This window comes from Rhinolophus ferrumequinum, chromosome 5, assembly GCF_004115265.2.
Source record: "Rhinolophus ferrumequinum isolate MPI-CBG mRhiFer1 chromosome 5, mRhiFer1_v1.p, whole genome shotgun sequence".
In the NCBI taxonomy this organism is placed as follows: Eukaryota; Metazoa; Chordata; class Mammalia; order Chiroptera; family Rhinolophidae; genus Rhinolophus; species Rhinolophus ferrumequinum.
This window is the reverse complement of record NC_046288.1, coordinates 22,402,302-22,419,174: the sequence shown is the minus strand read 5'-3', so window position 1 is coordinate 22,419,174 and position 16,873 is coordinate 22,402,302. Positions and strand designations below refer to the sequence as shown.

At 33.6% G+C, this 16,873-nt stretch overlaps 1 protein-coding gene across 14 annotated transcripts in view; it reads right to left on the bottom strand.

Annotated features, from left to right (window-relative positions):
* Nucleotides 1–16,873, bottom strand: part of ADGRL3 (adhesion G protein-coupled receptor L3) — a 747,432-nt gene that overhangs the window by 270,853 nt on the left and 459,706 nt on the right. For 13 of the 14 annotated variants that reach the window (XM_033106169.1, XM_033106171.1, XM_033106175.1 and 10 more), the window contains 2 exons: nucleotides 12,750–12,764; nucleotides 9,805–10,605 (listed from right to left, as the gene is read on the bottom strand). In XM_033106169.1, the coding sequence (XP_032962060.1) occupies nucleotides 9,805–10,605; nucleotides 12,750–12,764 (816 nt within the window). The remainder of the gene's footprint in view (nucleotides 1–9,804; nucleotides 10,606–12,749; nucleotides 12,765–16,873) is intronic. The other variant, XM_033106179.1, reaches the window with a different exon arrangement.

The window sequence follows — 16,873 nt, the reverse complement described above, 5'->3', positions numbered from 1 at the left end:
CCTCCCACTCGGGAGCTGCAACCTCTTCTCCTGCCTCAAATAAACCATCTTCCTTTACAACTTTTTGCCTCTCCCTGGTCCCTGTGTCCATTCTTCGGCTTCACGAGACAGGATCTTGGCCCACACCCAGAAACTGCCAGCAGATCCAACATCATTTACATCATTTGGGGACTCACAGAAAAATATTCCTACTTCATTAGCACATTATGGAGGGGATAGTGGGTGCTCGACAACACTGTGCACTTGTCCTTGCTCAGACTGAATATGATAGGTCCGCTCTGCCTGGCATTTGCTACATTAGCTCACCTGCTTTACTTACATTCTAGAACACGTACACTGCCTTCCTGTGTTTCCCCTTGCTCCTTAGCTGTGCCACCTATATTCCTTTTAATCACTGAAGGAGGCAGCATAACATAGCAGAAAGTCAGACTAGGACTCTAACTGCAACTCTGGTCAATGTATGTGACATGTGAGTTATTTACCTTCTCTGGTCCTCAATTTCTTTATCTGGAAATGAGGATGATGCTTTCTTTGCATGATTAAATTTGATAATCTATGTACATGGCCAGAAAAGACAACATGCAATTAACAGTAGGTAATACTATTATTTTTGACACCCTCCCCACCCTGTTCTGTTTCCACTTGTTTTCACTATTCTGTAAGCACTGTAAGGGCAGAGTCAATGCCTGTCCTGATCATAATTGTAACCACAAACCATAGCATAGCACTTGGTCTCAGCTATATTTAAAAACAACTCTCCTGAGTAAAGGAAGGAAGAAAGGAAGGGAGGGAGAGGAGAGAAAGATATAATCAATCAATCAATCAATCAATCAATCAATCAATCAATGGGCTTCTGACTTAAGCCCCATTTTGACTTCCTCCTGCATTCTACAGCAAGTCTAATTTTGTACCAGAATTTCACTTTTCATCTTAGCTTGTTCTTATGTCCAATTTCACTTTCAAGCTACTCCATAAACCACTACCACTTACATCTCTCAGTGGGCTTCTCTTTAAAAATATAAAAGTCTAAAATTTTTGTATAATATGATAATATATATGTTACATAGCAAAATCATCATAGATTTTTGAAAAGTTTAATATTTTTAAAAATCACAGTCTGCTTTATATTTTTATTGAGTAGAGCGTTTCTAAAAAAATTGCCATTTTCTTTTGTTTTCAAATGTACAAATTTCTTCAAAGATAATTCTTTTAAAAAAAACAGCATAAGGGTTCATTCTAAGTCATAAAATCAACAAATACCTAGCACTTCATTTGCATTTGTATATTATTTTATAAAATTGTTTTTACCATTATTTTAACAATTCAAATTTTGAGGCTAAAATATTTCAGCCACAAGACACTTCAGAGAGAAAGCACTGAACAATTTTAATTTGTATCTCCATTTGGGGTAAGTACATGTAAAGAATTTGACCATGATTTTGTACTATTGAAGGGCATACAAAGGCAAAAGGACAGAATTCTTATTAAGCAAAAAAACAAACAAAAAAGATAATTTCCGTTTGTTTTCATGGAAATCTGACAACATGTTTCATCACATAAAGATTATACAGCATAGTAGAGTTTTCTCTGTCATTTATGTATCTTAACTTATTCAGTCATTAATAATTATTATCTGAGAAGTTAGCTTTTTGCTGGAAAAGTAGTTATTAAGAGGGAACTACCTTTGTGCTAAAATTCATATTTTGGCTTGCCAGCCGTTTTCTAAGGTACTTGAACAACTATCTAAAATTTTAAACACAAAGACTTTACTATACTAGCATAATAAAGTCAATTCTCACTTCTCAGTGCTAATGTGGGTAGAAGCAGAGCCTCCTAAAATGGAAATCAGAAATCCTGGATAATCAGAAATCTTAAGTTAGCCAGTATGGCCCTTACAAGATGTGCTAATAATGAGCAGAACTATCTCGGTTCCACCTGCCTGCCCTCTGCTGGATGGGCTAATGAGCAGTGAAATGGCTACAGAAAGGACAGCTGCGTGCGTGGGCAGCCTATTCACAAGTAAGTCATCTTTTTATGACTGTGACTTACACGTAGAGATGATTTTGATTACTTTTCTAATAATTATCAGGGACATCACTTTGTAGGAAAAAATAAGTTAGTACATTTGTGAACCTTTCTAGCCCTTGCATCTTGTCTCATTTATTAAGAAGATCAACTAGATGTTAGATTAATGGCTAACACTGGGATCAGCTGTAAAGAGGCAGGCCCAGCTTTGCTTTGCACATACAGGACTGTGATTTTGATATTCAGAGTGAAAAGTAGAAGGTGCCACTCTGGAAAGGATGCAAGAAAACATACAACACACATACGACGATTCGTCTGATGTTAAGTGGCAATGGGATAGCTATGGCAAAATGTGCAACTTGGGGCTGTGCTCCCTGACAAATCCTCAGTAGAAATGCCCTTTAGTCAGCAGCTGTCACTATGGGCAAAAGCAGCAATCACTGGAAAGAGAGGGGGCTCCCCTGGGAAACAGCTGATGCATAAAAATACAGACCTGGATGAAATTAGCAACAAGTAGCTGACAATTTTTTTTTCTTTTTGTAAAGTTCACTCAGCTACTAAGATGTAAATTAAACTTCAGAGACAATGTGGCATCTCAAGTGGAACTGGGAAGCAATCATGACCCACAGGCTGAGGACAAGTGTGATTTAACATCTTACTACATTCAGGCTCTATTTTGTGTCTAGGGTGCACCATATTTAACTAAACCATTCAGGAAGCGAATTCAACTACCTATTAAACACGTGACAGTTTCAAAATGTTCAAGATTCTCTGCCCAGCACTCACATTACTCAGCTGTCAAAGTAAAGGGCTCAGATATATGATGTGAAAATTACATTTTAACGAGGTGTCATGTGTGCTTAAAGTTCTTATTCATCACTACATAGCTACAGCTTTTACTGGAGTCACAAATGCACTTAATTAGCATAGTATAAGGACAGAAGGTTCACCTCATCTGCATTGTTAAACTGTTTTGTGTAGGCTTTTTGTTTTTGGTTTAGAGTTTACTATCTTTAGCACATATAATGATTATATTTACATAATTTCAAAAGCCTTTCAAGGAAATGTGAGTGGGGTTTGGAAAGCAGAAGAGCAGGCATAAGACAGTAGTTACATGTCTTTTGTTTCATTTTTTGAAGATTTTCATTAAAATATAGCTAACATACAATATTATATTAGTTTCAGGTGTACACCACAGTTATTCAACATTTATATACCTAAAGAAGTGATCACCATGATAAGCCCAGCAACCATCTAGACTAGCACATTATTGACAGTATATAACATCCCTATGATTTACCTGTTTTATACTTGGAAATTTGAACCTTGTATTCCCTTTTATCGTTACCCTTTTTTTAAAAAAAAAATCAATTACTGTTGGCATTCAAAGTTCTTTTATATTATTTTCAGGTATATAGAAGTGGTTAGACATTTATGTATTTTATGAAGAGCCCTCTCTGATGAGTCTAGTACCCACCTGGCACTATTCATAGTTGTTACCATATTATTAATTATTTTCCCTATGCTTTACTTTACATCCCCATGACTATTTTGTAACTACCAATTTGTAATTCTTACTCCCTTCATCTTTTTCACCCTGCTCCCCCAGCCACCCTCCATTCAGGCAACCATCAATTTGTTCTCTGTATCTATGAGTCTGTTTCTGTTTTGTTAGTTTATTTTGTTCTTTAGATTCCACATATAAGTGAGATCATATGGTACTTGTCTTTCTCTGTCTGACTTATTTCACTTAGCTTAATACCTATCAGCTTCATCCATGTTACTACAAATGGTAACATTTCATTCTTTTTTATGGCTGAGTAATATTCCTGTGTGTGTGTGTGTGTGTGTGTGTGTGTGTGTGTGTGTTTGTGTGTTTATATATATATGGCACCTCTTCTTTATGCAGTCATCTATTGATCAGTACTTAGGTTGCTTCCATATCTTGGCTACTGTAAATAGCACTGCAATGAACATAGGGGTGCACATATCTTTTCCAATCAGTGTTTTGGATTTTTTTGCATAAACACCTGGAAGTGGAATTGTTGGGTCATAAGGTAGTTCTATTTTTAATTTGAGGAACCTCCGTACTATTTTCCATAGCAGCTGCACCAATCTGCAATCCCACCAGCAGTGTATGAGAGTTCCCCTTTCTCCACATCCTCAACAATACTTGTTTGTTGATTTATTGATGATCGCCTTCTGAGAGGTATCAGGTGATATCTGTTTGTGGTTTTAATTTGCATTTCTCTGATGATTAGCAACACTGAGCATCTTTTCAATGACCATCTGTATGTCCTCTTAGGTGTATTCAGGTCCTCTGCCCATTTGTTAATTGGATTGTTAGTTGTTTTGGTGTTTAGTTGCATGAGTGCTTTCCAAATTTCGGATATTAACCTCTTAAGACATTAATCACTGAATGTCTTAATCATTGGGTTGTTTGTACTGATTGCTTGATGTATTTCACTAAATCTCAACTGATAGAATTTTAGATCTGTTAGAGACACTAATTTTAGGAAAATTTTGGAATGGGGCTTCTCTGCCTATCCTTATTATCAACCTGAGCCTACTTCCTCTCTCCTTAAGTAAGAAATACTGAAAAAACAAACAAACAAACATTTGTATATTTGACAATTAATTGCTCGATGGACAATTTAGAAACAAACTAGAAGAGTCAAAGAAAATACCTCATGTCTCAGTCTTATTATTAATGAATAATGAACTCCTCATAAGGTGGCTTGGGAGAAAGAACTAAATAGTGAAAATCAGTCAACACCAGTCCTTAATATTAGCTAAAGGGAAGTGATGCAATTCCTTGATTTCCTCATGTGTACAGATCAAGATAGAAGGTATTGTATTTGAATTATGATGCCAACCTGAGTATCACTCAAATAACCTATGAAATAGATAAGTATTATTTGGAGGTTTGTAATGTATGTCTTACAAAATACAGCCAATTGAAGGCAATGATGAATGTAGAGTTTATATCATATTTTATAAGACAGGGAAAAGGTTCATTTAAAAGTACATTTGAAGAAAATTCTAGATCTGATAGTTCTAGATTTGGTGCTCTGCTCAGAAAAAATAGAGAAAGTATTTTGACATTTATTTTATACTCAGGTGCTAATGCTTACAAGCATTTTTGATATAGGTGTCCAAAAGTGAATCACCTGGTCTCTACACAAATGTATATTCAACAGAACACAACTGCTACTCATTTCTGAATAGAACACACTTTCCATTTTCTCCAAGTTGAAGTATTTCCTGCTATTTGTCAACTGAAAAATTTGCGAATATGTTCTGAATATAAAATTCATTGAACAGTTGATCCCTTTCTTCCCTATTGCAAGACTACTGACTTTATTTTAATTACTTCTGGAAGAAAGTGCATTAGGTCTTAATGTTCTTTGGTACTTCTCCTTAGCATCTGTTAAACTTCCTTTAGGTTACCAAAGCTCTTATAATCTGAGTGAAGAAGGGAAGAAGTTATGTTTGGGTGATGGGGTGAAGAATAACAGGGGAGTTTTAGATCATAGAACTGTTGGCTTATTGTAAAGATGACTACCTGAGAAGCATACATCTAATCTTAAAACAAAATTTAGGACTTTGACTCCCATTCCCATAATATTCTGAATAAGAAGTTTTTTAAAAATATGTTATAATTCATCATCATTTCTTAAATTAGTCAACAAATCCTCATAGATCACCTACTATTTATCGGGTACTCTATAAAGAATTTTAAACAAAAATGGCTAAAACAATATCAATAAGATTAGTACAATGTGAATCAAAGTCTCAGTTCCTGAACAAAGGCTTTTTATAAACTGAAAATTCTTTGCATTTGTATGTTCTTTAATACATGAGATATAGTTATATTATTAAAAATTGTTTCTATAAAATTTGCAAATGTAAACTATGTGAATAGCAATATCAAATAAGTCTGATTCATTTTCCCACTAATTTCATGCTGGAAAACTGCAGAAAAACGCTGGCAAACTTCCATTTAAGATAATGCAGACTAACTGACAAGAGTATCATGTTCTGAAAATATTTTTAGAGAAAAATGAGAACAAATTTCTAACTTTTTGAAACATTTTCCAGAAGGAAAGGCCCATTAAAGAACCTTTGAAGGAGAAACTTCACTTAGAGGCAACAAAGAATATCTGAAATACAAGTTTTTAAAAAGTCAAATTAAAATTAATTTCTTTATACAGCTATTGTTGAAAACAATGTTTTTCACTGATTTACCACTCCCCTAATGTTTTCCTTGAAAAGAATATAATGATAAATGTCACATAACTGAGCCAACCTCACAAAAGACAGGACAATTAGGGGTTTGAGAATGGGTATTGGGAAAAGCAAGGAATTAGAATTAAATTGAAACTACTTTTTTGAATATTTCTGAGCAGCTAAGTTTTTCATCTTATTCATCCTTAAACTTTACCATTTGAAAATTTTAAATGGACTCTTGTTAAAAATATACATCTGCTAACATGGTTAAAGAATATACAATATTTTATAGCACAATTCTGTAGCAATTATCTAATTGTGAGAACTACAAATTATATTTGCATCCGCAGAGCACCTGACACATGGGGACACTGAAATCAGTTCTATCCATGAATGAATGTAGACACACAGCATCAGTAAGCATACTTTCCAGGGCTAGTGTCACAGAAGGGAGCATGCATGACTCTGAAGTTGGGTTAAACTTTAATAGCTGGGTGATTTTTGAGAAACTTATAGGAGCTATAGTGCCTTAGAGTCAACATTTAGAAATTGTGAATAATAATGGCCCTCGTAGGATTGATGTGTAGCTATTAGGTTAAGTTGGTTGTGCCTATCACATGTGTCATCTCATTAAAATTTAACAATAATCTTCTGAGTGGGGTGTTATTTTATTTATTTATTTTTTCCATTTCATAGTTGAGGAAATGAAGACCAAGAGGCTGAGCCATGTGTCCACAATCAAGCACTAGAGGCAGAACTCAAACCCAAGTCCTTCAGACTTCCAAGCTCATGTTCAGAAGCAGTATGCCACCTCTGTGTACGCTTCACCAGAGAGTTTTTATATACACAAGACAAGCATATGTGCTTCTTAACTTCCAACACCCAGATCTTTTCATGGACAGAATAGTTATATTCTGCAGAAATAAAACAGATACCCCTTTACGAAAAACTTCAATAATGTGAATTTTCATTGATTAGAACTCAGTTAAAATCAGAGCAAAAATACCTAGCCTACTTCCAATAGATGGAAGAAGCAAATGCACGTTAGATCTACAGACTTAGAATTAGTCTTTTTGACCCTAACATATTTTTAGTAAGTTGGTTTCCATACATAGACACATAAGGAGATCTATAATAAGAATTAACTAAAGGCAATTTCTTTGAAAAATGTCAATGCAATTTACTAAAGACAAACACACAGCTGAAACTGTTTGTGCGAAATAAGATGAACAGCCTCTATTATTGTTAATTAAAATTCTCATATCCACACATATCATGCATAAAATTTACTTCCCACACTTATTCTTTCCACCTCTAAACTGCCATAAGTTCACACCAAAGTATAATATTAACTTTTTAATTTGAGTATTCATGCATGAAAATGACACTTTTCCCTACAATTGTATTTACAAATTTAATAAAGGTGAAAATTCATGCTTTGTAAAAACAGAGAAGGTCTTCATTGTTGTTTAAAAAGAGTAAAAACTGAATCTCCTGGCTCAAGTTAGCTGAACTTTATCAAAAGCTGAACTTTAGCATTTCTCAATGTTTGCCACTTTAATAACATCCTTTTAATAAATGTAACCACTGGTTACATGTGGGCAAGATGGTTCATATTTTAACTTCCATATATAAACAAACAAACCAAATTAAATGAGTGGTGTAATTTTCCTTATGTTCACAAGTACAATGATATATCACATATATGGAAACACACATATAACTTTATTAATGCATGTTAAAAATATTTTTTGGTAAGTTTCTAAGTACTCTTTTAGGATAATTTATAAAAACTAAGAGTTGCTTCAGTCTATCAAATAAAAACCGGAATGCTAATTAATTTTAACCTATTGTTTTAAATAAATATAATGAATGATCTTTCCAATAAATCAAATTTGAAATATGTTCCTGCCCCTTAGTCACTGATTTAACTAAGCCCCTCAAAAGACAATGAGTTATTTATTATTTATTTGGAGGCAAGTAGAAATTATTTCCTGTTCCAATTAAAAGTCAAAAAAGGTTAAGAACCACTCATCAACAGAATTTTCACTGTCGAAATATAAATTGTGGGTAAGACTATCATAGCTCTGAAAGAACTGCCTTCCCACATACTACAGATCATTGAATCTGGCTTAGGTTTTCAACTGAAGGGTACACTGGATTGAGAAAACTTAACCTGCACAGAGGTGAGTCAGACACTGAACTTGGTCTAGGAGATTTATTTGAGGACTTACTAAGGAGAACGTGCTTTTGCTGCTGTTGCATATTTATGCTTCTCCTTCCACAAAACGAAATGCAACATAATATCAGTATTGCTGGACATGGAAAGAATTGCTGTCATTCTGACTGAAGCCTCTCGGGGACTAGAGAAAATGCCACCTAATTTGGCATTCTGTCACACTAAGAAATGGAAATCATTCACATTCATTCATTCATTCAATAGTTATTGAGTCTTTATTATTACACTAGTATCTGAGAAAGTAGAAATAGTGGTCAAAGAAAAATATAATAAAAGGATGAGTAAAGCAACGTTATTGGCTATATGGAACTTTAAATGTAGTTGTATAGAAGATACGTACAAAATGAACTAAGATAGGAAGCAGAATGTCTTGCTAGTAAAATCATGATAAAAGCAATACAGAAAATAAGAACCTTTAACACATAAGCACCAAAAGAAAGAAAAAATTTAACTTTGAATTGCCATATTACTATCAAAATTCAGACATTTGTATCTTAATTTTCTATTATACGTTATCATGAAGAATAGTATGATTGCTAGTTTAAAATAATTTAGCTTCTACACTGAGATAGTTCTGCTCTGTTGTATAAGCAAACATTAAAAGAAAAAATATGACTGGCTTTGAAGAACATGGAAAGGAAACAGTATGTCCTAGAGATGAAAAAGACTCTCTAAAGAATGGTAATTAAAGATTATCATAAGTTTATTCAAAGCTGTGTTGTACGCTTTTTTTCCTTACAAAATTGAGATCTATTGTTTCTGTATTAATCAGTTATGAATATTTTCTGTATATATCAATCAGTCACACTCAGACATATGTGCACTCAAACTGACAATATTCCCAATAGAAGTGATCACATATGATGCTCTCTTCGAGATGAACATATTGGTGTAGGACTCCGAAATGTTACTACAAGCCAACCCTCTGATGTTTTCTAAGTGGCAAACACTTTTGAGGGCAATTAACTAGGTGGAATGGCATTCTTTTTTAGCAAAGATTTTGCGTACTTCACTACACAAAGAATTAACCAGATGATGATGAAAATGCCCTTCAAAGAAGGGCCGGAGATTGGAGACTAGCTGTACAGTGAAGAAAGTCAGGTTCTTATATACTTCCATTTTTTACAGCTGAACGTGATTAACAGCAACATTCTTTTTTTTTTTTATATGGAAAGACAATGAACCATTTTCAGGTACCCAGGCTAGAAGGAAGACCACTAAGGAAGCCTTATCAAAGTGTACAATACAGTTATTGAGAACAAACTATAAGTATTTCTCCCCCTCAAGAAACATAAAAAAGGCAAACTTACCTGATCTACTATCCAGAGGCCCAAAGTCCAAAGAATATTTCACGACATGATAGTTATTCCACACATAAAGAAGGTTGTCCCTGGGGTTGTAATCCACAGCTGCTATGTACTGGTATGAGTTAGGAAAGGGTACATCCACCAAACTATCCTTATTTTGGTCGGTGTTGTAAATGTAGTCAATCTTATTCCCTGTGGCCTCGTTGTCATCATCCTCATATACAGATTTGACCACATAGAGAATCCCACAAATCATAAATGCGTTGGAAGCTGACCTTTTATCATAGGCAGTATCCCACGTCCCTTCAATCCGCAGGGTGTAAGGGTTCAATTGGCTAATGACGATTTTACCATTGTTTTGTTCTGTCGCATAGATGACCCATAGCCCATTCTCATCCACTGCCAGGTCTATGTCAGATTTGCCTCCCCATCGGTAAGGGGAGGTATCATGGTAATTGGCATTGGCTATGATGGCCTCTCCACTCTTTATCCTAGTCCGCAAATCAAACTTTACTATGTTCCTGGTACGCTCTTTGTTAAAGAACAAAGCTCCATCATACACTACAAATCCGGTGCCATCCACCCTGTGAGGGAGTTTGTAGGTTGTAGTTGGCCTTCCAGCAATGAAGTCATCCTTGGATGAGTACTCGGTCAGGGTATCAGTTCTGTAGGGGGTCCAAGGCATATAATAAATCTTGTCAGAAGCCTGCAGAGGGTCTTTGCACCATGCCCCTGACTGGTGGTCGGACTCAAACAAATGTTCACTCTGGTATACTCCTTTTAGTAGTCCAGGACAAAGAAAAACTGTTGGAAGGGAAATAATTAAAAAAAAATAACTATATTAATTTAAATAATTTGACATGCAGTTTTACTTTTCACCAAATGGAATGCAACTTTTACAAGAGATAGCCATCCCCACTTAATGATTTTGCTGCATTCTTCTGAGAACACAAAGCAGTCATACGCATTAATTTTGACTTTTGTTTAAAATCATTTTGATTTCATTTGCTGAATAAATTTTGCCTCTTTATGAGTAGCTGTACTTTCCTTTGGTTTTTACCTTCGTGAACGTATTACAATATTTTTGGATATACCTATACAAATGTCTTGTATGTCTTGTATTCCATAGACATAACAAATATAAATGTTTATACATGATGTTTTTAATGTATCTTATTTGGAAATTTCAAAAAAAAAATATTATTTTCACTCCAATGATATTAGCTGTTCAATACTTATAATTAGGTAATACATGGAAATCCAATAGTAATTAAAATATAATAATAAAGGAAAAGAAAAATCCTGTAATACAGGCCACTGAATCTTCTAGCAAAAAAGCTCTTAAAACTGCTATAGCACACACAGAGCATGCAAATCACACAATTAAAAATGAGTGATGGATGAATACTGGAAGGAAAAGGTGAAAGGAAGAAAAAGAAAGAAGGAATAAGGAAAGAGGAAAAGGTGAAAGGTTACAGAGAAGAACCCAAGATCTAGATTTTAATCAGTTAAAAATGTCCTGTTAAATATAGTAGTATTGGAACTTAAAACATGTACCTTTTACTGTTACATGAGAAGAGCATTAAAAAAAACAAGATTACTTATATAGTATTTTGCTGCTCATACTTCAGGCTGAAAATGCCAAGAATTATTGGATTCACTTATTTTTAGTATGATGCAGTAGTAGCACATTGGATCAGTGGTGGTAAGAAAGCTTGGCTGTCATCTGTAATGAAGGGGCTATAAAGCAATGTTTCCCAAAGGTGGTCCTTGAGGCTCGTGTTTCAAGTGGTATAGCTAGATGTTACACAGAAAGAAAAAAAAAAATGGATCCTTAGCCACATAGAAACATGTATCTTGTTAAATAGAATTGTGGCAGAGATTCCAATAGCTTAGGTATTGGAATTAGTGACTCTCCAAACAGAAGTGGGGAGGGTGAGCAAATTTTGCCAACTAACTGAATCACGGGACTCTTTCTACAGAGCTTCTTTACAGTATTGCGTTTTGGTGAACCTGCTATGGGAAACACTGCTCTAATATTTTTGCAAAGCAAACACACTGAAACATAATCATGCAGTCCATTGTTACATTTGAAATGATTACAAGTGTTTTGGGTGGAGAAATTAGAAAATCACAAAGAATTTGGATGTTTACCCAAATTTTAATGATTAATGAAAAATTATCATTTTCTTGATATTAGTGATTAGCTCTTTAACAGAAATGATAAGCCAAAATCCAGTGGAAACAGTCTATGATGAAACTCAGCAGGATTTGGAGGTTAATTAAAAATGAAAGTACATTATTAAAGTGCCCAATGTTTTGCTTTTGGAGAAAGTAAGTGCCCAAAAGGGAGGAGAAGTTGACTATCAAAATCTTCCATAGCAAGGATAGAGGGCCATCATCAATTTACACTCAATAATAAAATCGATGATTACAAACATTTCTCAGCATTCTAATATGATGGCTATAATTATAAAGGATGGGTAGGCATTGTTATCAAAATTGTATGTAGACTGTATGTTAGTTAATAATCAGCTCTTGATTACAACTGTAATTTATTTCATGGCATTTCAAGAAAACCGTCTCCTCTTTCCCCTAATAATTAAAAATTTAAATAAACAGGGGAAAGCACACCAGAGCTATGGAAAATTATCTAGTATAGAAATCAAAACAAATCTAAAGCAATCACTATCCATCACCACCTACTTAAAAATAAAGAGGAAGAAAATACACGGTTGAAAATTTTACACTATTAAACTCTTTTCAGATAAAATAATCAAACCAGCATTGGTCAGTGTAACAGATTACAGTGAAGCTGAGCAGCAGAAGTAGTAAATAAATTTCCATAAAATAGATACGAATTAATAACAAAATTATTTTAAGTATATGTTAAACTGTTAAGTAACTTAGCCTATATAGTATATAATTTATGAAAGGTATTTAATTACCTTTTTGTTCCACTTCTATTGGAGAGAGAGAAGTAAAGAGAGAAAGGAGAAAAGAGAACAGATTAATGGTTTGGTATTGGCCAAGCACTTTTTATTCACCTCTTCCAAACTGAAAGTTAATAATTTATTTCACTCATACTTGCTTTATTGAACATTATGCTTTTTTTTTTTACAAACCCATTCCTCTAGCAAAATTATTTTTTTTAAAGCAATCATATTATAAGCTTAAAAATACAGTACACATTTGGAAAAATAAGGCAAAGGTTAATCAAGCTAAGATTGAGTAAGCGTACCACTCCCAACTATAGCCATAGGAAATACAACATTTATAATAAGAAGGCCAACACTTCTATTGGATAGGGAGGTAGGAAATATACACAAAAGCTTTCAAATAGTTTGGCTTGTCTCATTTAGGAAATACTCAAGTTTATACAACTATTTAACGTAATAGTCTTGCTTTTTACCCATCTCAAGAATCAATCTCTTCAGAAGAAAGGACTCTGTGACTCATTTCCTAAGGCCTAAGATTTTTCATAGCTTGTCAGTCTTATGAGAAATGCACATCATGAGGCTACACATTAACGGAGAATGCCCTCACCCTGATAAATGGATTTAGAATGCTTATTGAAGAAACTTTCTTCCTCCCACTCGTCAATACTTTAAATTATTGTGGAAAACTAATGTCTTTCAGAAAAATCTGTGTCAGAAGGTTGATATAAATAATGAGCCACCTGCTCTGGCCTTTTTTGAAATTCTTAACTGAGTCTTTCAACATGCTCTTGTAAGAATACATTGAGATCCTAAAACACATTATGGTTCCATATCTCTCAGATTCCATTATTATTTTTAAGGTACTGATCAATACAAGTCAGGGAAAATTCTGGGAAACTAACATATTCATGAAACTCATCAAGTAGAATCTTTATTCTATAAATATTTGCCTCATCAGAAACAATTTGTCTACATCACAATAAGACAAAAAAGGATTAACAGAAAAGGTTGGGGCGGAAGTTGGGAAAGAATGGGTTCTTAACACAAACTTAAAAATCACAGATTGCAAGTGATAAAGGCAAGATAATTTCAGTGGAATGGATGAACTGAAATATTAGGCGTAATAAATAAATTTAAAACAAAAGAGAAGTTTCAAAACAACAGAAAAATATTGTTCAGGGTAATTATATTTGAGAGACTTTTGTGCTTCGACCTAAGCTCGTGTCTTCAATTAGTATCAAAATCACACTCATTTCTCTTAACTGACTTTTTGAAACCTCAACAGGATATGTGCTAGAAGACAAAATTTCTATATATCAAAAATTATGCTTATGAAGTTACAAATAGGATTATCTTTTTCAGATTCTTTATTCACTAATTTACAACTCTTATTTGCATCAGTATTTCTAGGATTCTTAAAAACTATTACACTGTTATAATTTATCATCATCCTCAATTAATCTTTACTAACTGCAGTGTTCTCTGGACTATATGCCTCATTATAGGTCAGTTTAAAGCTATACTTAGAGATACACTTCATGCTATAACTAGAACACGAACAAACCTGAGCTCAGACTGACAACTAAAAGCATAACCAAGCACCTTAAAGAATTATTTAATCAGTAGTCTCAAAAGTTTGGAGTCTAGGCCCATTAAAATAAAGGTAGAGGTTGGGAGTGAGAAATCATACTAAAGCTGACATTTTTCAAAGACTAGTCTACAAAGGAATTTCTAGAACTTAATTCCTTGAAACAGTTCTAAATATACCTATATCCTTTTGAGAATTATAAGTGGATATATTTGTATTCTAAAACATAAAATGTATACTCACACAACTTCAGTCTTATTTCACATAAAACTCTTAGGCAATCTTATACTTAAGGGCAAATATTCTAACTTCTTGATGACTGGTGTTTCTCTCCTCAACAAATACTTAATGAGGAAGATGAGATACGCGATAAAATATATCGATAAGGTATTATATTCTGTAAATACTGTCTTATACTTTAATGGACTTTTTTTTTTTCCCCAAAGAACTTTCACCACTATTTTCTCAATTGTCATTAGGTAAATTTTTGCTTTTAATTCTCTGGTTGTGGTCTAATTTCAGAGATATTGGCATAAGCTGTAGCACGCTTGCCTTTGTTACTTGCTGGTTACTCAAAATTAAGATTTATTAGGCAGTTCTACTCTGGAGAAAATTATTATGGTCTTGCCTATGTCATGATTGGTTGTAGCTCATTTATCATTATTTGCTATTTTCAAAAGGAAGTAAAACAATCCCATAATTTAAGTTGAAATTACCAAACACAAATCATATTCCCATAACAAAACCGGGCAAGGCAAACAATTTGTCATTGAAAAGCTTGGTAACATTTAGGAATATCCAGTCATTGTCTATCATCTAATTCGGATTCTAGAAGCTTCCCTTACCTGAAACAAATTGCATGGGTACAAGAAACATGCTTACCACTGTATCCTTCACAACCTCCCAGTGCCTGGCACATAATACCAGTAAAAAGCTACTGAATTAATATATAACCCAAATAAAGGTGATTATTTCTGCTTCTTGATATTTAAAGCATACAAATATCAAGAAAAGAAGTGGTGAAATAGAATCTGGATTTACTATATAGAATCATATGTGCAATGCATGATAATTTTATGTTATCTGCATAATGTCCTTAAATATTTCAATGGATGGGGAGGAAAGTAAAATGTATGAGCAATTTGTATCTGTAACTCATGAAATGTAAAACTGGAGCAAAAAAAAAGAAAAAGAAGAAAAAATGTATGAATGGTCTCAAGGGTTATTTTGGCAATAAAAATTTCTTGCTATAAAACAGGCTATAATGATCTAAATATACAGGCTGAAAATACTCCTCTCCTCTCTGTAAAAAGATTATAAATAAATGAATTGTACAGTGACAACAGTGCTAGGCATTCTTTAGGACCTCCTGTCTTTCAGTCTGGTCCAATATCCTGAGTTCTGACATTAGAGTTGTCATTATTCATTTTCAAACCTCTTTAGAACTAGGTTCTCTGCTTTTCTCTCATCACTTTTCATCCTCAAGCTATTTTTATTGTCCATTCAGCCTCTGCAAATATATTTATAAATTTTCTTAAAGTGATTTCATTGTTGTCCTTTGTCAAACTTAACATCATAAGCTATATCCTGTGGTTAGAGTAAATGACAAATTCAAACTAAGGGTAATTTTATTCTGTATAAAAGGAAGAAACAAGAAAAAAAAGACTAGTACAATTTCCCTTCATTACTCAACAGTTCATAAAATAGATATAATATATAGTCATGTTATTGTTTAGAAAATAAAATGTTATTAGTTCTATCCATATCTGTACCGTATGTAATACTTTCAAATTGCATTATTTAATTAGAAAAGGTATGGATGAGAGAGCATATGCATGCATTGCCAAGCTTTTTCAAATTGCATTGCAAATTACAGAGAAATAAAATTGTATGCCAAAAATTGTTAGTGCCATAAGTAAGAACTATGAAATTGTATCTAATTCTAATGTAGCTTAAATTTTCTTTTCTTTTAAATTGTAAGTCATACTTCACATTTTCTATCTGCAATTTAATGTTCCAAATGAGTAGTGTTATAATCCAATGATGCCTCTGTATTTCTGTAATGTATACACGTAAATGAGAAAGCCACTTATGGAGAACATAAGATGGCTATGAGATATCAAATCATTTATAAACAAATATTTTTTCACTGAAATAGAGTAATATTTTAAACACAATTATTTTCTTAGTTACATTGGCTTAGGCTATTAAATACATTTGGGTACCCTTATCTCAGGCTAGAGGGGTAGTTAGGGAAATGGCAGAAAGGCAAAATAGGTAAATAAAGAAAAAAAAATCAGTCTTGGGTGAAAATTTGCTGGCGCATCATCCACAAAGTCATCTATAAGTGGATAACCAAAAGTCCACAATAATACTTTATACTCATATAGCACTTTAAAATTAAAAACAAAAGAAAAGTTTTCACAGGGATCACCACTTTAATACTTCAGTCAACACTGTGATATGATGTTTATTGTTTCTATATCAATGATGAGTCAACCAGAAGGTTAATGGATTTGACCAAGATCAACACTGGTAGGTGGCA